We start from the raw sequence: 22,949 nt of genomic DNA, 5'->3' as shown, positions 1-22,949 counted from the left end.
CTATTATATTTATCCATCTGATGAGCCACTTGACAGAATGTATGAAGAATAACTGATTGTAAATAAATGGCTGCTCTCTTGCTGATGAGAGGATTTAGGGGCACCATATGAAAGGAATATTTTGAGTTTTGACCTTTTTTTTTTTAAACTACTTTAAAACTGCCTACTTTATTGTGGTGTGTGGAATAACATTTTGGCCAAATTACAAAGTAACAAGACCTTGAAAGAGGTCTGTGCTTGCCTATTGCAATATTAGACCCTGCTCTTAGTGAAGCTTTCTGCTCAGTCAGTGAGCTCTCTCAGCCTGCACAAGAATCAAACACAAACATGATGGTCATCAGGAAAGCATTTATTCAGCATTATTTAGAACCAATTACACAGTCCAGCTGTAATTCGTACAGTTTATACCCACAATGTCTCAAAATAGTAACACTTGAGCCCAATGACATCTAAACAAAGAGCAAAGTAAAACATTTTTGCTGTTTATCAGAAACAGTTGACTTCATGCCTGGTGTACTGCTCACCTTACAGGCTCATTTGGTGTCATCTGCAGCAATTTGTTGGACTGGCTTTGAAGATTTTATTAATTATTTATTTAGGTAGAGATGTCTCAACCCATCATGCAATTTCATGTGTTTTAATGTGTGACTGTGACAAAACTGAAGAGTGCATTCAGTATCTGGACTACACATGCACCTTTTGCTACTGTAGAACATCATGCATCTTGTAGCTCAACTAAACCCCGGGGACAAGACGATGTCAAAACCTCAGCTTCTCTAAGATACATTAGCTGACGTTTTAAAGGTGTTTTTTTAAAAGTGTGATAAGTAAATTTTAGAATAACATAAAAATAATGTTGACATGGTTTAGCAGAATGAAACATACATTTCGGGCCAATAATCTGCCTTGTGCACAGCCTGCCTGGTCCCTCATACAAAGCCTAGGAAAACATTTGTATGCTATACTAAATAATGAAAGTGACCACAGATTTTTTACCCTGTCACATTCTGAACTAAGTGTAGGGTCTTCTCTTTACACTTTTCTGGCCATTTCTTTTGTAGACACTATTTTACATCTGTGCAGTTAGCAGTCCTTTGTCATGTGTATTTAGAGTGCATAGACAGTTTGCACATCACTTATAGTTTACTATTATCACCATCAGAAAGCCCCATGCATATTCAAGTTAAATAAAAATAATACTTCCTTAAGTGACAGCATCTAAGAAGTAGTACCTCAGTATTTGAAAGGAGGTGTTCTTTTCAGTGCTGACATTCAAATCTGGTTTGGAAGAGAAATGGTAATCACTGTGTGCAGACACACAAATTATAATCAAATTTTCATTACTCAGTTCACATATAATGGCTGTTAAGTTTTCTTAACCAATGTTTTTCAGCAGTGGTTACAATTTTGAAGAAAACTATAGTGTGTGAAAAACATGACCTATAGAGGACAGCTACATATTAAAAGTAAAGTTAAATTACTGAAGCAGTCCCTAATGTTTGTCAGTGTTCATTTTCATTTATTCAACCTACATACCTGCTCTCCTCAACTGGTGTCTGTTCATACCTATATGTGCCTTGGTTTTGTGACAACAGACATACAGATGGAAAACCACAACAAAGCTATCTCAGTGCTAAGCTTCTGATCTTTGAACCTGACAGGAACCTGTCACTGAACTACAGATGTTGACACTTCCATTTTTTCTGAGCACAGCATATTTTTCTGAGCAACATTGTTTATCTATGTTGGCTTAAAGGAACAGTTTGACATTTTAAAATATAGGTGTATGTCCATTCTTTCCTTGTGGTAGAGGAATACAATCTTCCTGACTTCATGCAAAACTCTTAGGACAGTCGGTTTTTATTCAATATTTACACAGTCACCTCGAAGTGGTAAAATATAGTGGTAATTAAATATTCGAATGCTGACATTCCCTTTGACACATCCCAAAAGGTGGACATCAGCACTGTATATTAAAAGTCTGGTATTACCCTATATGGGTTTGGTTAAAATTATTTAAAATTAATTACGTAGACATTTGTTCAAACTTGACTCAAACCATCTGAATTGACAATATCTTTCAGCAATAGGAATTTGCTGTACTACACCAAGAAATTATCTACCCCTAAAAGGACATGTACACAAATTTATTTTTTTAAAAAGTAGACAAACAAAACAAAACATGCAGGCTAGCTGTTTCTCTCTATTTCCAATCTCTATTTTAATCTAGGCCATTAGGTTCTTGCTGGATCTTGATGCAACATATCAGTCTTCTCCTCTTGAGGAGAAAGCTAACCAGCATGTTTCACAAAAATATCTAACCATTCCTTAAACAGGTTAAAGAGCTCCACCCATTTGACAATATCACACAGTATTCACAAAGAAAAGCTGTTCAATGGACCTTGAGATTAGAGTGATAAGCAATAATCTCAATGACTTTAGGAGAACAGCTCTTGCCATGACATGTTTTAGAAGTGGGTGAAGCAAAAGTAATCTATCTAATAGTTAATTGCTTGTTTAAAAAAATGTGTTACATACTTTATCAAGTCAAGTAACGAAGGGCTAATGGTTCACAAATGTGAACATAAGCTGGGGACACAACCCGCCCATGCTGAAAATGTAACATATAAATCAGAGTTAGAAAATAAACAAGAACAAACCCGAATTAAATGGAGATGGCCAATTCAATCCTATTTCAAGGCTTTTTCTCTTCCTCTTCTGCTTCTATTTCTATGTTTTCCAACAGAGTGTGCTTCTCGTCCTCAGGCATCAGAGAGACAGGGTTTAGGTGAAAAATATGCCTTAAAAACAGACCAAAAGATAAAAAATGTTAAGCATTTAAAGATAATACAAAAAGAGATGCTAGCCGGTCTGTGTTCACATAAAAAATTACATAATAAAACTAGTTATTACAGTACATAATCTTTTCACCCATAAAACAAACTCACTTATGTTCACAAGTTGGGAAAAAAATGTCCAAGATCTTGACAATGACCGCTGATCCTACAACTCCAATGACCACCACCCACATAACCAGGAAGAAGAGAGGCAGGGACTCAGAGCAGAAGCGCCTCAGACGCTCCCTCACTTGCTCCACCCACTCACACATGGCCTGAGGAGAGGATAGACACAATTTTACTGTGTCTATCTTACTTTAACAATTTACTGTACTGATACAACTTACACAGGGTTTCAAAAAACATCATGTGTACAGGTTAACACACAGTTACTCTGTTTATTGCAGATAAAAGGAGTCTGCATATTAATCAAGAATTTCTGTGCGCGAATCGGTGACTGCTGAATCTATTACACTGAAATTTTTGACCCCTTTTAGGCTCTCTTAATATTAATTTTTTTTTACCATTTTCTCTGTGCTTGGTCTATGAAATGTCAGAAAAAATAAATTTCCTTACACCGAATGTCAGAGGTCTTCTTTTGTACAATCTGATTAAAATCCTAATATATATTCTGTTAATTTTTACTTAATGCAAAGAAAAGTAGCAAATGCCCACAACTGAAGCCTATTTAAAAACTCTTAATAAAAATAAAATAATACAAAATAGTTTGTGATAATTCCTCTGTTGATCATCAAATCAATTAAATGACTTAAGGTTCATTTCTAAGGTTCAAAAATTTCCCAGGGGCCAAGGAATCTTTTTTTTTTTGAGGAACTTATTTCTATATGGGAAATCTGGGTCTATATAGGCCAGTTTCCACAATTACATTCCTTTTTTCCTAACCTTCCCTCTGATGGTTAGGGTTAGAGCCCCTTTGAAGCTGTGATTTGCATTTCCACAGCTGAGTAGATTAAAAACCCAGTTGGTTTTATCATGGGTTTTTAAAAGGCTGTTTGAGTGTTTGAGCAGTCAGCAACTGACTCGTGCAAGCAATATAGACCCTAACATGGTTCTTCTTGGACCTTTAAGAAGTATTACTTCCTAACTTTATTATGGGGGGAGATCTATAGCCCAAGAAATAAATTTTCATTATGGTTGCTCTGGTGGAATGCAGGTAAAAGAATTTAGATCTCTGGATCCCAGCTTTTGTGTCGGAAATGGTCCTTAATTTAGTTTGATTGCCATAGTTTGACCCCCCAAAACTTCATTGTTTAGGAGAGTGGGTGGAGGGTAGTTCTTTTTTAACTTTATTATGGCAGGGCCTAAAGCGCTGAATATCGCATCATTTCAAACAAAGAGTTTTTTTTTTTTTTAAATCTCTTGCACATATCAACAGCAGTGACAAAGGGTTAATTTGCTTACTCTTATCAGGGATTTGGCCCTAATGTGGAAATGCAGGTCACAATTCCCTTGAAGACTTCTATTCCAGGGAAGGTTTCTGAATTTTAGTTCCTTGGAAAGATGCGCACTACAAACTTTGCAGTGGAAATCACCTTCTGCTCTATTTCAAGTTGCTGACAATAGCATCCCAGTATTTTTTTCGAAGCTTTCCTAATTGTTTGCAGGTGATAAGAATTTCCATACTTTTTGTGTGATAGAGGCCCATCTAAAAAGATTAATCTATTTTGCAGCTACAGTATATTTACAGTCTACTGTCACAGTGAGGACTTCAGAAAACGATTCTAGTCCATCCAGTTTTTTCTAACTAACCCTCAACAAGCTCACTATCTAATTTTCTTCACCTTAAAAAATAAACCAAACCTATTCAACCTAAATCATTCTGAAAATTGTTAGGCACTTCTGAAGCAGAACATGACATTAACTTAGAATATTGAGAATTAGATATTTCTTACAGAATAAGACGATATGGGTGGAGTTTCCATCTGAATCTGATCACGCTGGCTTGGCTCTCTGTCATCAAACTCTTCATCATATCTGACGTCATACAGCAAGTCAGGGTCCATACGAAGAGGTGTCTCTGGGAGTTTTCCAGGTGCTGCAGCCTCTTCCTGGGTGGTCTCTGTGTGCTTCAAGGGGTATTGGCTAGTGGTCTGAGAGATCAGCTGATCTTCATCTGACGTTAAAAAAAATACAAATAAAATAAAAAATAATCAGATACGTATAGTGTACTAGTTTAATAATAAAAAATAAAAATAGAATGACAAACAGCAATGTGTTGTTTTACTTCTTCTAGGACTTGGTGGATCTGTGACAACCACATCATTCTCTCTGGGAACCCTGAATATCTCACTGTGTCCAATTGGATAGATGTTGGTAAACTGAGCCAACTTCTGGAACTCTGGGCTCATCAGTATCTTCACCTCACACATGTCAGGCTGCTGGACCTAAATTATTTAACCAAAAAAATAAAAATATTACAAAACACATTTTTACAATTTATTACTGTATTAGATCAGCCAGTACGGTAAAAGACTAAATAAAGAAGTGAAAAATGAAGTACGTTGCTGGATACCATCAGGAATTCATGGGTAAATTCAATTCAACTTTAATTATATAGCGCCAATTTACAACAAAGTCATTTCAAGACTAACAAGATATTTAGAAAAAACCCCAAAAATCCCGATAGCAAGACCTAGGCAACAGTGGAGAGGAAAAACTCTCTTTAATGGAAGAAACCTCCAGCAGAACCAGGATCCCGGTGGGCAGCCATCTGCTTTGATGGAATGCTTTCGTGAGGCTGCAAACTCATCAGCACCTCATTTAAATAACATATACTGGCAAGAAAGAATGTTCAAACACCTCCACACTTATGTATTTTTAATATCTTTTGTTGACTTTAATCAATCTGCTGCTAGAATCAAGGTGTAAATGCACAAACAGTGGACTTTTAGAAGTGTTTCGATCAAAGCCAAGAACATGTTAGACGCAGAGCTCAAAAAGATGATAGATTCCTGCCTAACACTATCAGTGAAGCATGGAAGTGGAAATGTGATGATATGGGGATACTTTGTCTGTGGGGGAGTGGGTGATCTGCATCCTGTGCAAGGCATTTTCAATAAACATTGACAGCATTCTACACTGAAAAGGCATGCCATTCCCTTTATTTTTATATTTAAACTACCTCACTAAGGTTTTCCTTAAAAAATATAAACATTTCATATGGAACACAGTGGAACAACTTATGAAAACACTAAGACTGACTCCCAAATTTCAGACAAATCCATAAGAGAATGAGTTTTACCTCTTTGCCATCCATCTCTATTACTTCACTGAACACTTGCAGAGCCACTACCTCGTCCGATTCACTGTAGAGCCTGTTCTGGCTCACCATCACCCGGGTGACAGTGGACACAAAATCTCCAGATTCAAACTCACTGCTGCCATTAATGCTGTCCACTGGAAAGAAGAAAACACAAATCTGTATATTTTAAAAAGCTCCAATTATCAATTATACATAACCACTTATAACCACTCCTATTTGGGTCACAGGGGAGCTGGAGCCTATCCCAGCTGTCATCAGGGGAGAGGCGGGGTAGATCCTGTCCCCAGTCTATCTCAGGACCACAGAGAGACTTACACACACAGACAACCATTCACACTCACATTCACACCTATAGAAAATTTACTAGAGTCACCAATTAGCCTAACATGCATGTTTTTGGAGTGCGGGAGAAAACTGGAGTATTCAGAGGAAACCCATGCAAACATGGGGAGAACATGCAAACTTCACACAGAAAGAAACCGCAAATCTCTTGCTGTAAGGCAGCAACACTAACCACTCCATGTCTCTGCTGCCCCATTATATAAATGTTTAATCATTAATACCTCATCATAGCTAGTGAACATTTTAGTAATGTTAAAAAAAAACACTCACACAGAAGTGCTTGACAGTTGAACCTGGTGACCCCTGACAGCTCTACTGGGATGTCATTGACCAGCACCTGCTCATCACCCACTGATATATTTAAATTGATCTGAGAGATGAGAAAAGAGCATTAAGACATGATCCTATTGGCATATGTTGCAAGTCACAAAAAATAACATAAAACGTAATCTATGCGTAGTAAGATTGTTTGATTGAACTGCATAGATTGAACTACATACCTGCAAATTGTTGGAATCTTGTAACTGTCTGTCTGTTAGTGTCCCTGCTGTCACGTTTATCAGTATATTCTCCTATCAGTATCAGTAAAGTAAAATAACAAGAAAAAGAAACAAGACAGGACGCAAGGATGAAAACCACAATGTCTGCCAGCCAGAGTATTGCTTCATCAACAAGCTAACACTATGCTAAAATCAACATCTATACGTTTTTGCTTTTGGGTATTACCGTGTTCAGCTGCTTAGACGAGGACTCCGAGCATGTTACTGAAGCAAAAAAAAGAAATGTAATACAAACTACTGAGCCTGTCATCTTTATTGGTGCTAAAAACTCAGCAAGCACCAAGACAGCGTTCACGAAAACATTAGGCACATATAATCTGCGCATGCGTCCAAAATATGACATCCCAAAATATCATTCTCGCGAGACAAGGAACGTCAGCATGGCGGTGCTCCTTGAAACGACGTTAGGCGACATTGTAATTGATTTGTTTACAGAAGAAAGGCCTAAAAGTAAGATAATCAAATATCTGGACATAAGGGCAGATAAGTGTATTAATTACTAACTGTTTGACTTAGCTGTTGGCAAGCTTAATAACAGGATAAAGGGCAGCTAGCTTAGGCTGTTAGCTTGTGCATTTCTTTTCATCTGTTTAATTAGCATTTGTATCGTATTAGTTAGCTAATTCATTAACAGCAGCAGAGCTGTGATAAGTCAGCAAACGATTATTTCTTATTTTCATATTTAATGGATGTGAAGTGTTATAAACGACATGGAATTACTGTTGGTGTAATCACAGTGTTCTTCTTTTTTGCAGCTTGCTTAAACTTTCTGAAGCTATGCAAGATAAAATACTACAACTACAGCCTTATCCACAATGTTCAGGTATGACTCGACATTAACATTTTATCGCAAGTGTATTTACTAAGGATGTGAATGAATTATTGGTCTCCGTCAGTTCAAACAGGGCACATCTCATCTTCGCCAGAAGGGGGTGATGTAGGCACAGACAATTTCCGCTCTGAAGCTTCAAACCACAGTTCCTACATAGACCATTTTTTGAAAAGTTACTTTAATAGGACGTGCTACGCAGATTGCCCTGGGCTTCTGAACGGTGTAGAGACCCGCCCACAAACACACACAAATCTTTTGCAGCACTTTTAGCCAGACTGATTGTACGTCAAAAAACAAAACAAAACTAGACAATAGGACCCCAGGTGCAGCCCAAAACAATTCCTGCACCAGGACTAGTATCTTGGGATGAATACAGATACAGGTTAAGCTACTGTGCTTTCCTAAATTATCTCACTGGCTTAGAATGTGCACCAAACATGCTGTAAATATCAATGTATCTGTCCCCTCTTCAGAGAGATTTCATCATTCAGACTGGAGATCCCACTGGGACTGGCCGTGGTGGAGAATCTGTCTATAGGTCAGCTATCTACATTAATGCTGTAGAATTTTCTTTTCCTTTTTTTTTTTTTTTTTTTTTTTTTTTTGACAACACAAGTGGACCACTGACACGTTTTGTCTATTGTGTGTGATTAGCAAACTGTATGGTGACCAGGCCCGCTTTTTTGATGCAGAGAAGGCCCCACGTATCAAACACAAAAAGAAAGGGACTGTATCTATGGTGAACAATGGAAACGATCAGCATGGTTCACAGGTGATAGATGGACCCACTGTGTAATCTTTGGCATGGTGGATGCCATGGCAAGTGGAGTACAGTGTTTTAATTTTTTTTTTTTAGAATAAACTATATCAAATTTACAGATGAAGTCTGTTCTTGTCCATAGTTCCTTATTACGACTGGTGAGAAGCTGGATTACCTGGATGGAGTCCATACTGTGTTTGGTGAAGTTACCGAAGGCATGGATGTTCTGACCAAAATAAATGAGACCTTTGTTGATAAGGACTTTGTCCCATTTCAGGATATCAGGTGAGGTAGAAAAATAGAGTTCAGCAGAGTCCATATTTTTATGTTATACACTGGTTAAAGGACTTTTCAGCACTAGTCACGACACTAGGTTTTACATTTATGATACAGTGTTGCATAAACCGAATTTATTCATCAGAATAAACCACACTGTGATTCTGGAAGACCCATTTGATGATCCTCCTGAGCTGCCAGTCCCTGATCGTTCACCTGAACCCACCAAAGAGCAGCTAGATGTAAGTACACCCCCACTGTTTGTCACCCCCTTAAATAGGGCTATTCTATTGATTTCACATACCAAACTGTATTTACATGAGTTGGAGTACTACTGAAAATGTTAAAAGTTGGAAAAACCTTGTCTTCAAAAGGAACTGTAAAATCTGATTAATGTTCTCAAGTGATGTCTCTAGAGGCATCAACTAGTTCTAACTACAGTATTAAATTGGCAGACTGTTACTTTTTTACGGAAAGATCTCAAGATTTCGCAAAGCCACTAAACTTTTATCCATATGTTTCCCATAAACAATTCAATTCAATTCAACTTTATTTATATAGCGCCAATTCACAACAAAGTCATCTCAGGGCACTTTACAGAATAAAGTCAAGATTATAAAGATGTATAAAGAGAACCCAACAATTCCCCCTGGAGCAAGCCATAGGCAACAGTGGAGAAGAAAAACTCCCTTTAACGGAAGAAACCTCCAGCAGAACCAGGCTCAGGGTGACGGCCATCTGCCTCGACCGGTTAGGGTGAGTGGAAAGGGGAGAGAGAAAAGAACAGAGCAACAAAAAGCAACAACAAAACATCAGGCAGATTGGTAGGACCAGTAGCTGCACGCTGGAAGACACACAACTTCAAAGCCGGGGGACACCTGCAGAAAGGGACAGAGAGAGGGGGACAGAGGAGGACAAAGACAACTACGGGAGAATGACATACAGTGGTGACAACTGCGGGGTGAGAGGAGAGGAGAGATGGTCAAGAGGAGGAAAGGAGCTCAGTGCATCGGGGGGTGGGTCCCCCAGCAGTGTAAGCCTATGGCAGCATAACTATAACTAACTATATGCTTTATTAAAGAGGAAGGTTTTAAGCCTAGACTTAAAAGTAGAGAGGGTGTCTGCCTCCCGAATCTGAACTGGGAGCTGGTTCCACAAGAGAGGAGCTTGATAGCTAAAGGCTCTACGTCCCATTCTACCTTTGGAAATTCTGGGAACCACAAGTAGGCCTGCATTCTGAGAGCGAAGTGGTCTACTGGGACGATATGGTGCTATGAGGTCTTCTATATATGATGGAGCCTGACCATTCAGAGCTTTATATGTAAGAAGCAGGGTTTTAAATTCTATTCTAGATTTAATCAGAAGCCAATGGAGAGAAGCTAGTGAACGTGAAATATGATCTCTCTTGCTAGTTCCAGTCAGCACTCTTGCTCCAGCTTTTAACTGCAGGCTCAAGATCAAGCCCAGCTGATGCTGCTCAGAAAAAAGTAAAGACAAAACATGTTTACAATAAATGTAAATACTCTGTGCAGAGTGGGAGAATCGGAGCGGATGAAGTGATTGATGACACTGATGGGAAAGGAGCTGAGGAGCTGGAGGAGAGGCTGAAGGAGAAGGAGGCAAAGACTCAGGCCATCCTGCTGGAGATGGTGAGGGAAGAAAAATGCTTTCAATTTTCTACTGAATGTAGCAAAGATGCAGCCTGAGTTATTTCTACACTGTCCTGTCCCACATTTATCCAGGTGGGTGACCTCCCTGATGCAGATGTGAAGCCGCCAGAGAATGTTTTGTTTGTTTGCAAACTGAACCCCGTGACCACAGACGAGGATCTGGAAATTATCTTCTCCCGCTTTGGGACCATAAAAAGGTGACAATAACCTCAGAGGCCCACGTAATGCTTTTTTGATTTGTTTAATATTATTATTGAGTTTTGTGTGTGTGTGTGTGTGTGTGTGTGTGTGTGTACAAGTTTTTATTTAGTTTCAGTTGCATAATACGTTTGATGTGTTCTGTGCAGCTGTGAGATCATCAGAGATTGGAAAACTGGAGATTCCCTCTGTTATGCTTTTATTGAGTTTGAAAAGGTTAGTATGTTCTGTACCTGAAAAATATTTGTTAAACATTTGTTAAAAAATCCTCAACCAAGTGTTTTGGAATGAAGCAAAATCGCACACTTAATTTTAGCTCAGATTGTGAGAATATCTAGCCAACCTGAGAGACAAAAATTACTACTACTACTTTATTATATGTAATTCAGAAATATTGTCAGGGGCTTCACCGTGAAATACTGCGAATAACAAAAAAAAGTAAACTTTAAAAGTAAACCAGCTCTAGCTCCTCAGCAGGAGGAAGGAGAATAATGAATTGGAGAAATCTTAGTCATGGTGACACATAAGCATATATTCAACAGCTCTTTTAAAATATAACATGTAAGATAAAATAGATCAAAGTGTGTAAGTAAAAATAGAGTATAATGTCACACATGATAAATCTGTGACTTGATCAGTTTATAGAGCTACATGAGTAATGAGCTGACACATCTGAGAAAGCCATTGTGTCTTTGACTTCTGTGTCTCCTTCCAGGCAGTAAAGCTGAAACCTACCAACTGCAAATGCCTTTGTCTTTTTTGCAATATCTTGACTCATATAATAGAGAATGAGGTCTCCCATTTTCTTTCTCTTGAATCTTCTTTAGAGATGTATAGATTGAACCATATGATTACTTTGTTTGTCACAGTAATATCTTTAGAGCCTGTCAGAATGCCACAATCCACTGTTTATTCATTAATGGTGTGTTCAAGTGGTTCTTGTTACAGGCCATTCAGGTGTTCATCAGTAAATACATTGTATCTGATGAATGTGACCTATACAAATCCCCATCGAGGACCTGAGTAACCAGATATTGTGCCAAAATTTACACTTTGTCAAACTGCAGGGAGTAATGAAACCATTAGAGGGTGCTGGGTATGTTATTTTAGATAAAATTGTTTTTTATTTGGCGTATTGCCGTTTACATTCTGAAATATAATAAGGTATTTTGTCCTGTACATGATTCATAAAAACAGTTTTTCCCACACAAGGAGCAAGATATGAAGACAGATACCTGTTAACACATACTTATAGCTAGTAATGGGTCAAGTGGTGTCAGACTGAATATATTTTGTTGTACTTATTAGACGTAATAAATGTCTAGAAGTTAAAAAAATAATTGTGTGACAGAAACATTAAATTCATTTCCTTATTTAATCCCAGTCTAGCATCCCCACTGGTTTATTTTCTATTTTTAAAACTGGTTCTCTTTTTGGACAACTGCTCAAGCAAAACAAGCTACACTATATTGCCGAAAGAATTCGCTTACCTGCCTTTAGACCCATATGAAATTTAGTGACATCCCATTCTTAATCTATAGGATTTAATATGACGTCGGCCCACCCTTTGCAGCTATAACGGCATCAACTCTTCTGGGAAGGCTTTTCACGAGGTTTAGGAGTGTGTTTATGAAATACATAATACACAGTGCTCGGTTTGAGGTCAGGACTCTGTGCAGGCCAGTGAAGTTCTTCCACACCAAACTCACTCATCCATGTCTTTATGGACCTTGCTTGGTGCACCTGAATTCATTTATTTGGATGGGTGAGCGAATACTTTTGGCAATATAGTGTATATAAAGACACCCTTCTTGACCTTGGAGAAACTGGTCATTGTTAATTTTTTAATGTTTGTAGACTTTTGTAGATTTTTTTATTTTCATTTTACCCCTTGTTATGTTATCTGTCTCCACAGCAAGAGGATTGTGAAAAGGCCTTTTTTAAAATGGACAATGTGCTCATAGATGATCGCCGCATTCATGTGGACTTCAGCCAGTCGGTGGCAAAGATTAAATGGAAAGGGAAAGGTATGTGTATTGAATTTTTTGTGGTTATCGTTTCAGATATTTCTCTTTTTGACTACATAAAATCTTAGTTTCTATATGCTACTGTTACTCTCCTCTTCACCTTTACGTAGGAGGTAAGTATACTAAAGATGACTTTAAAGCCTATGAGAAGGATGTGGAGAACCGATCCAAACTGGCTCTTAAGGACCAGGTGAAGCCTAAACAAGAGTATCTTTTCCAGTTTGAATTGACAAAGCTGTCAGCACTGAATTTTTGATTTTCTGGGAGATTTCCATAACTTTTCCAAAGTTCCAAGTATGACCTGCTCATTGAGGAGGAAGAGGAGGTGACGAGCCAACGGCCATCTGAGAAGAAGCATAAGGAGAAAAGGCACCACCATTATTCGGATGATGAGGATGGCAGGAAGTCTAAAAAGTACAAGGTAACACATTTCTTCTACTCTCTAATCACTCAGTGGTAAACAACCATATTCGGATTTTCTGCTATACTCTTACTAGGACAATACTTGAGAATAGAGTAGATGACTTGTAGTTTCGCTTTTACAGCAGTGACATATTCTGTCTTAAAACTAGAAAGGAATCAGATTTTTTCATATTTATAAAATGGCATCCATGTGATCATCAAAGCCTCAAATGGTAAAAAAGTAGGGATGTCCCGATACCCAAACTATCTGTGTATCAGGACTCAAAGTATCAGGTCCGATTCTGCCCTTGTGTACTCGCAATAGTACTCAGAAAACGTCTCCAATACTGCACCTGATATTGTGTTAATTTCGTGATGGTTTAGCAAGTAGGCAGGGGTGGAACAATGTCTATAGTTTGGCGGGTTTTTTTAAGACAAGTGTCAAAGACAAAATAAAGCCAACTGTAAACTCTGCTCTACTAAAGCCATAAGATCCAGTTGCTAACATTCATTCTCATATTTATTTTATGATTATTATTATTATTTTAAACATGTTTATTATTTTTTAACTGAGAGAGATCTACAGTAACTAGAACTTTACTTGAGTTTCACAAACTTATTTCAGTTGTGACCCTATTTGGACCAGTATTGTCTGCCAGTGTCACTCATCAACTGAACTGTGCAGTAGATTAATGAGGATTTTACTGTCCAGCAAATCATACTAGAAAAACAACAGTTGTGAGAATGGAAGTACTTGTGTCAGTATTAAAATGTAAGCATTTGTACTCAGTCTTGGAAAAAGTAGCATTGGGACATCCCTATAGAAAAGCCCATTATTTATTCTAATTAGAAGAAAGTGTCTTCTCATTAGAGTTTTGACTATAGTATTTTAAATACATCAGATATTTCCCATCAATCTCCAGTTGTGCATAATGACAATGTGCAAACATGTTTTTTGTAGTTTTTGCAGATATGAAAAAACATTGCACTGTAATGAATGGCTTTGCTGGTGGTTGAAGACTGTTTGTTTATTTTTAAATGAACATGCAAAAGTAAAGTTCAGTGAGAACGGAAATGCTATTTGGCGTGGTGCTTTTCAACTGATGATTCAAATCAACATTTAGCAGACTTCATAGCTTCCTCTCTCTTTAGCTTTGAGCACTCTTTAAAAGGTATGTTTGTACTGAAACTAGTAATCCCTGTAATGTAGGTTCAATTTAACTTTATTTATATGGCACTAATTCACAACAAAAATGATCTCAAGGCACAGAATACCTTACAGAATTATAGATAAGAACCCAAAAAGACCTCCTGGAGCAAGCCCTGTGTGATGATAGGAGAAAAGCTCCATTTAACGTGAGAAGCCTCATATAAAATGAAGGTGGGCAGACATCTGACATCATGACTGGTTAGAGTGAGTAGAAAGATGGGATCAGGGGATCCCCCATTAGTATGTGTCTATAGCAACTAATCAAGCTTATATCTATATATCCTGGACTCAAATAACTCCAAGGTTCCCCACAGTAGTAGATATCCGATGCTCATTGCCATGTTGTGTTGAGTGATTTATGAAGCTATAAATTAAAAGGGAAACACCTAGGCAGGATGTTCACTTTCTTTTTAAAAAAGTAGTTCAACCAACAACAGAACATTTTGTTCAGGATTGTTTTGATTTGTTTAGTACTGTAGAAGTAAGCATTAGTTGCCCACTAACTGACATACTGTCAAGGATTTAAGTGTGTTTTGAAAATAATTATTTTGACAGTAAGAAAAGTTGTCCGCGCAGACAGGAACATCAGAACCTTCTTCAAGGACCTGGTTTACTGATTAATCTGGATCATTTTTGAGTAACTACCTTCAACTCAGAGCAATGATTGGCATAAAAAAGCTGGTCCAAAGAATTTTGTAAACCTGATTCTTTGAAGATGTCTTTGCATGCACACATGAGCGTACACACAAACAGTCTCTACTTTGCTCTTCAGTCAAGTTTATTTAAACACTCAGTTGCAGAAATGGATGTTAATTAACTATTATTTACAAGTGGAAAAATTTACTTGCATATAAGTAAGATCATAGTAGAAGATACAGAGAGGAAATGATGAGAGAGAGGTCCCCAGCTAAAGTAATTAAGATAATTGAAAAACTATGATGTTTATCGATTAACCTCGTTGGAATGATAGCACACGCTATCTTTTTTTGTGCAACACAATAAAATGTGCATAAGGACAAAGGTGTTTGAATACTTAATAAAGCGATATGCTTCTGCTTTGGCAACATTCTGCCACATAAGACACCAGTGTTTTACCAATTAGTGACGTCTTAAATCCGATTATTACAATAAACAAAACCAATTAAAAATGTAAATAAAAATCCAATAATCCAAAGCTGCCAATGCTTGTCAGACCTGTAACACATAAGCAAAATAGTAATGTGGTCTTAGTGCAGACTAAAACAGTCTGTTCAAAAAGAAAGCAAGAATTCATGAAATATTTATTAGCTTTTTTTATTAGCTCTTAACTCTGGGAACTTAATCAAACCGACATAGCAACAGTTCTTAAGTGGATTCTTTCTGTCTTGTTTCTTCTGTCGGTAAATTATTTTCACACTGAGTCCATCAAGTTGAGATCGGTTCACAGTGTCTGTTGCAGGACTTCTCTTTTTCCGCCATAGTTCTTTATGACTCTGGCTGACTGTTGGGGCTTGTCATGCAGCACAATCAGTGTCAGATTCCTTGTTTTTCTTACCTCATGGCAGTGCATAATAGCTAATTCCCAGAAATGTTTTACAGATATTCTGTGTTGTTCCTGTGATTGTTTGACTTTCTATAATGTATTCTTACTTTACTCTGTTTCACAGTGTCTATGTCTATGTTTCCTGACGTTAGTCTGAGCTTTATTTGTGCCTCTGTGTCAAATCTACACTGAAGGTATCATATATGCACTGTATAGGCCCTCTCTGTGTCCTCTTCTCCTGAGAAATCTTAAGTGCAGTCCGCAGCAACTGCGACCGATCCACTTGGTCCTTGTATCCAAGTCAGTTCAGTGGTTGTACAGGTCATCTTCTCTGATGTGTTTCCGCATTTGTCAGCTCCAACTCTAACACAAACCCTTCAGTTTCATTCCAAAAAAAGAAAACACAACATAGCCTAGAAACTCAACTACGAACTAACAGTTAGAAGTTGTTATTGTCGAATGACACAAACACACCATTGCACAGGTATAAATGCTCTGTGTAAATTCATGAGGCATGAGGAGCATGAATCTAGCTTAATGTGACTTAAGTGTTATCCAGGTAATTTTGTTTTTCCATTTTCAAAAAAATCAATTTCTGTCAGCCTTCAGTGTCTTGCTTTGGAAGAGGTGGAGCAGGCTGCTTCTAACAGATGTAGACATTGGTTAAATGAGCATTTTCAGTTATTTCAATGAATGCTAATTGTAATAAAAAGTAATTGAAAATTTGAAAAACAAAATAGCTTGACTGTATTGCCGGACCCTACATTCCCACTCAAAATTATTTAACCCCCACAAAGTTTTCACCTGCTTGCAATAAACAGATCAAACAAGAACAACACAACTAATGTCACAAGTAGTTCCTCCAAATTCAACGCAAAAGGTAACTTTTAGTAACCATTGCATTCTCTAAATTATTCACCCCGAGTAGAATCCCTCATGATCGAAACCTAATGTATAAATTAAGTTTTAAACTCTTAACATGTAACTGGGTTGGAGATTAAACAAACGCTGGTGTGTTTTCTGATTCTCCCATTGTCACACCAATTTTTTTTCTCATTTTGACCAAGAAAATTAAAACAAACAGAAACTCAGTCCTCACATTATGAGCTTCTGTTGGCAGATCAGGTGTGCTACGACTAGGATTGCCCTCAATCAGCACTCCTCACATAAGACTTACTTGTCATGTAAGACACTAAGACAATCCAGTACTATATATTGACTTTATAGCTTTTAAGTAGTGAAATACACATGTTTACCATTACCTAATAATCAATTTGAATTTAAGTGCTATCTGGCCTGTAAGTTTTTGCAGCACTGTGTCTTGAGACCAACATTATCAAGCCGTGGCTACATTTTTATGTTTTAGCAAAAATCCCAATATAGTTTTCTCTGAAAAATCAGTGACAAGATAATTATTCACTGTGTTTACATGCTTTTTAGTAACATGATTACTGGAAATCTACGTATACATGTAGCAGATGAGTAAGCTGATTTCTTATCAACCTGCACAGATTTGCATTGTAAGTATAGCTCAAAGATTTTACCTGTATATTGACAGAAGACTGCTTCCTGATGCTCTTTTGGACTAGGTGTTTGTGTGTCAGCACATGACAGAATAAAAGGGAGCTTACTCCTGTTCACAACACAAAGTGACGTAGTGTCATTGTTGTTAAAAAAAGAACCACTGGGTACCAGTACTGAAATACAGTATTCCAAAAACTGGCAATATTTCAAATGTGAACAGTTTCCACCCTAACCATGTTTAACCAATAGTCTCTACCTTATCTCCTCACTCAACTTTCTTCTTTCTCAAGCCTGTGCACACAGTGCTACCACACAACACAGTGACGACTTTTTTCCATGTAAATAGACTTGATTGACTCATAAGTTTAAGGACACCAGTCACACTAATCAGTTATCTGCTTGAAACATCACTACCAAATATTGAAATATCAGAAGTTCAAAACAATTAGCATCCTCCAATGGTTGCTAGTAATTTTGGGTCTGTTCACAAAGGTTTAGTCATTCTCTTTAGTTACTGTTGGTGTACTAAGATGTCAATGCAGATGATGCATTGTTTCAAGAAAGTTAGAGCTTTTCCAGGAAACTGTGATCCCCATTTCATGAAGCAGGTGCTGTGGTGAGTGTGGGCAGTGAAAGCAGAGGCTCAGCCAACCACACCGACAAGTGTGTACTTGTGTGTGTGGTTTACTGACAGTTTTCATGTGCTGAAAATATTAGATATTTCTGCCATAGTTTCTGATCATGTTTTTACCTTCATAGTAGTAATATCACCCAGTCGTAAGAGTGGTTATTTTGTTTTTTTGAAAGTGTTTTGTATTCTAACATGGCTCTGAACACTGTCTTAGGTGCTTATCTTTGCACAATTTGTCTTTCTCATTAACAGTATCTCTCACTTTTTTTCTCACTTTTTTCAGGACAGTGAGGAGAGCCGACAAGACCGAAAGACAGGCCGCCAGCGCTCCCGATCTCGTTCTCGCTCCCAAGACAGGGGCCACAGACATAAGTCCCGGGTCAAACACGGAAAAGAAGGACGTGAAAAAGGACACAGCTACAAGGACAGGAGCCGCAGCCGCTCCCCAAAGAAGTCTAAGGATAAAGAAAGGAGCCGATACAGATGAGGGAGGTTAGGGAAGAAATAACCTTATTGTTTGTGACAGAAGAGAGTTAAACCATGGCTCGACATCTGTACTCCTCATGAATAATCTGCTATCTGTTGTCATGTCTTAACCCCTGGCTTCCTTTAGTCATCTGACCTTGAAAATCAAATGTCATAACCCAACCCTAACCCCCCCCCCCCCCAAAAAAAAATGCTTTTGATATGTATATTAAAAAAATCCAATTAACAACACTTTATTCAACTCTTTATTTCAGTTAAATAACAAACTTCCTCATCTAAATGTCATTCACTTCCTCTTTTTCTTATACACTCCTTGGTTTAGAACAAAGTTGGTAGATGATTAATGCCTTATCTTAGACCTCAGTTTCTAAAAGGTGGGTTTTTTTTCATAAAAATGTGACTATGGAAAATTGCTGGGTGTAGTGTGTCTCCCCAGTGCTGAGGGAATTCACTGGTGTCTCCCTCCACCCACCTTCTTATAGAGCTGAAGCTAACATGTCTGAGGCTGCAAGTATCATGTGCTTCTGAAAGAAATGAAAATTAAGTGAAGTGGCATCTGAAATACAAATAATCTAAGAAGGAATAAAAGTCAGAGATAACTGAAGTTGAGATCAGGTCTTAGTGTTAAAATGTTATTATAAGAAGCAGTTTAAACCATAGATGTGCATGTAAAAATGTACCTTTGGAGAATCTTCCTGACATCAGGATGACTCCCAATCAATCCACTCTACCCAGCTTGTGAGGAATTTTTTATAAAATTACAATAAACAAAAATGTTGCAAATGTTAGCAGATAGGCAGGAATAATACCAGATCAGTTCTTTGCCCAACTTACCATCTGCTCCAAAATAAAATCTGTTTACAGGGTTTACCCCAGGATCCCTGTTCTGCCTGGTTCAACATGTAAAAGTTTCATGGACACTCAGACACGGAACCCTGAAGCTGCACTCGGTGGGTCAGCATTTGCCCCAATAAACGATGTCATATTGTCTCCTTCTTGATGCTGACCACTGAACATTGCTGAAGATCTGTCTCCCACCCTGATTTGTAATATTTGTGGGCATCAAAGCTCATGTCAGCTTTTATCAACATAATGATACAAATGTAGGTAAATCAATAATTGAGCCAGTCTCAGTCGGGTAAATCTGTCTGACCACATTTCAAAATGTCAGGAAACACACCAGGAGATATTTATTCATCTCACATTTGTCCACATATCTCTGCCCATTTTCACCATCCAGTTTAAAAGTTGAGCAGATTCTGTTACTTTATTCCTGCCACCATGACCAGATTTGGCCGTAACCCCAACTCATAAGTCCACTCAGTCAACAAAGGTTAAAGACCTTGTTAAACCAATAGTATTTAGAATTTTACATTTCTGTTTGAGTTCTAGTTGATTAATTTATGATTAAGGTATTACTATTAGATGAAGTGGTGAATGCAAGTCTTCTCCAGAGGGATTAAGCTTAATGTTATCCTGTTAGACATTACAGGATGGTGCATGACCTAATTTAAATTCTGATCATCTGCAAAACTAACCACACACACATACACACATCAATATTATGTCATTGTTTTTGACAATGTTTTTAATTTCCCGAAAACACGTTGTTTTGTGGGTGAAGGGGTGTGGTCAACAGAAATGGAAACAAGTCTTCCGGAATAGGGCTGAACAAACTAGAGGTTTAAGTCTGTAAAAAAACTGAAAGGTGGCATCATCAAGCAGAGTGGAAAAAAAGGCTTGCACAGCTTTACTCCCACAGCTGAAACCAATGGTAGCGACTTTCCCAACCGCCTACGATGTGTGCACAACCCTGTGTCACCTTTAACCTTCTGTTAAATCACACAGCATAAAAAAACACCAACACTGGGACTAATTGTTTCCAAATTAAACACATGGCATAACAAAGCTAAGTATGCAGCAGGGTTTGCCAGTGTCTTACTCATGTTAAATCAATACTGAGCCTTATCTAAACACTAAAGATCCAAATAGTTTTAGACGTATGAATGAAGGAGCAGAATTCAGCTTTATGACATATTAAACTAAGTCATGCTCACACTTTCATTTAATCCCTATGTTAAATAAACAGTTTTTGTAAGTTGTCCAGTTGATGCTGTCAAATGCTGTTAAAGTATATTGTTTTTTTGTTTGTTTTTAAGGTTCTTGAAGTGTTTGCATTTTCTGACTAGTGGTGAAATATCACCATTCAGATATACATTTTGGCAAAATACCTGAAAAAGGTCTTTAGTTACAACAATGGAAAGAGGTTTTAACATTTTATTCTACTGAATAAATTCTACTGTTTATGGACTGCATATATACTACATAAAATTCATCTATAAATACATCACTCATGCTATTTTTGAGCTTTTACGTTTTTATAAAGAGTTGCTAGCAAGTGGCTAAATGAGAATAAAGAGGTTGTAAATGGAAAAATTTAACATCATGTTGAGCGCAAAGACTTATCTACTCACTAATCTATCTTTACAACCTCACTACAAGAAGAGGGAAAACGTCGGTGTCTTAATCGAATTACAGAATGGATACTTAGTGGAGGTGATGTGGAAATTGTGTGGCCTTGGTGTAGTTTGTTAAACAAGATAATCTTCACAGATGAATATCTGTGAAGATTATTATGACAAAAAGTGATTTTTTAAACAAGATAATCTTCACAGATGGGAAGATTAAAAAGTGATTTGTTAAACAAGAAGATTATCTTGTTTAACAAATCACTTTTTGTCATAATCACAAAAAAAAACAGGTTGCCTACAGAACAATATTATCAATATTTGCCATCTGTAAGCTAAAATGGAAAAGCAAACTAGACAATTAACTTAAAGAAAATACCACTTCCACACACAATTGTTAATATATACAGTGTTTCTTGTAAAAATGCCACGAAATATTAATTATGCAATCAAAGCAGTCGAAAAGTCGAGGTGCACTCTTACAGTGATATCATTGTCTGTTCTTTTACTGTGAGGACATCACATCCTTCCTTCGCACTGCGTCCAAATCAACCGCTTGTCTTACCCAGAGAAAACACAGTTGTTTCTTGGAAGTACAGTGTACTCCCAACTCAGGGCATTCATGTGAACAAGCCCAGACTAACATGTAGGAAAGTCTAGCTCAATCTACAAGCTGCCTATTACCTGCAGAACCACATAATTTGTCCCTCTTATCTGCTGTACATCTTCCTCTTTTTACACAGTTTAGCACAGAAAGGAAAACCAGATTGATTTAATCAACCAGAAGCTCTGTTGGATTTAAGAGGTAAAATAACTTGTTTTAATGCACAAATACCCATTTTTGGGCAGCTGCAGCACGTTTGTTTAACAAAACTGTTATGTTTTCCAGTAAGTCACAGGAAACACAACAAAGTACAGAATCTGAGCAAAGGCTTCGTCACTGTCGGATACACACAGTGCTTAGTATGAAAGACAGATTTTCCCACTAAACTAAAAAAATTGTTTGTCACAAGAAAGTCCCAGTCTTAAAGCTTTGCCTGTAAAAAAAAGTTGGAGGCTTGTAAAACATATATCTAAGTACAGTGTTTCAGCAAAAGTCTCAGCTGTTCTACCGGTTGTACTTTTAGTGTAAAATAAATGTCAGACATTTTTAGGCCTGTGTGTGTGTGAGGTGTTGCTGCTAACACTTGAGTCTGAACTGCATATTCATTTCTTTTTAAACTATTGACAGCCAAATGTTGTATTTCACACACAGAGATCTTTTAGTCTTGAGTGAAGTGGTGGACAAAACATCACTACAGCCATAATGCTACAATGGTGGCGGATTTGTTCAGAAGTATCTGTGAAATACAGGAGTGATTTTTCCTCATAAGTCTCTCTGAATTCAAAAAGTGGGGCAGCTGCAGTTTGGGGCCCTTAATACATCAGGTGGATACTGCAGGTGTGTGTATGATTTTTCTAGTAAGCGGGAACAAAAGAACAAATGAGAAATGGAGAAAAAATGGCTCTGGGGTCTTTAGGGGGGTCTTCTTTATCTGAGCTGGCCCAGAGATCAGCATTCATTATGTGGTTATTACCCCCAAGTAATATTTAGTAGTTTGTTATTACCTCATAATCATGACAGTGTGGTGATGTTTACTGGGAGAAGGTTCCGCATACTCACAATCCAAGTCACAGAGTTTCTTGGATCTGTGGGCACAAGCAGAATGATGATTATGATAATATCTATTATATAGTCTTTTGATTTGAAGTTAACTGTTTAGTTACTACTCTACTTTAATCCTGTGAAATAGATTTCATAATAAAATTGTAATATCTTTTTATCTTTAACCCCATTGCAGTAAGACAGCATAGTATTGTACTGAAGTTTCCAGTGTACAGTGGTACACTAACCATTATTTCCTTGTTCTTTTATATCAAA

The 22,949-nt window shown here is 37.5% G+C and overlaps 2 protein-coding genes across 3 annotated transcripts; one reads left to right on the top strand and one right to left on the bottom strand.

The window, feature by feature from the left end:
* Positions 1–328: 328 nt before the first annotated feature.
* Positions 329–7,347, bottom strand: ginm1 (glycoprotein integral membrane 1). 2 transcript variants are annotated; one of them, XM_067481927.1, is made up of 9 exons: positions 7,189–7,347; positions 6,963–7,034; positions 6,733–6,832; positions 6,100–6,254; positions 5,083–5,242; positions 4,751–4,971; positions 2,949–3,112; positions 2,661–2,801; positions 329–1,278 (listed from the first exon to the last, which is right to left on the bottom strand). In XM_067481927.1, the coding sequence occupies exons 1-8, from the start codon at positions 7,345–7,347 to the stop codon at positions 2,696–2,698; spliced, it is 1,137 nt and encodes a 378-aa protein (XP_067338028.1). In that variant the 3' UTR covers positions 329–1,278; positions 2,661–2,695. The 2 variants fall into 2 exon arrangements, with proteins under 2 accessions (XP_067338028.1, XP_067338027.1); XM_067481926.1 differs by having other exon boundaries at positions 329–2,801.
* On the top strand, positions 7,346–21,890 carry ppil4 (peptidylprolyl isomerase (cyclophilin)-like 4). The gene is made up of 13 exons (XM_067481922.1): positions 7,346–7,472; positions 7,778–7,845; positions 8,328–8,392; positions 8,509–8,626; positions 8,757–8,899; positions 9,036–9,132; positions 10,423–10,539; positions 10,633–10,757; positions 10,908–10,974; positions 12,674–12,785; positions 12,896–12,992; positions 13,074–13,206; positions 18,358–21,890. Exons 1-13 carry the CDS (start codon positions 7,346–7,348, stop codon positions 18,559–18,561), a joined length of 1,473 nt encoding a protein of 490 aa, XP_067338023.1. The 3' UTR covers positions 18,562–21,890.
* Positions 21,891–22,949: the final 1,059 nt, after the last annotated feature.

This window comes from Channa argus, chromosome 17 (genome assembly GCF_033026475.1).
Source record: "Channa argus isolate prfri chromosome 17, Channa argus male v1.0, whole genome shotgun sequence".
In the NCBI taxonomy this organism is placed as follows: Eukaryota; Metazoa; Chordata; class Actinopteri; order Anabantiformes; family Channidae; genus Channa; species Channa argus.
This window is presented reverse-complemented; position numbering and strand designations above follow the sequence as displayed.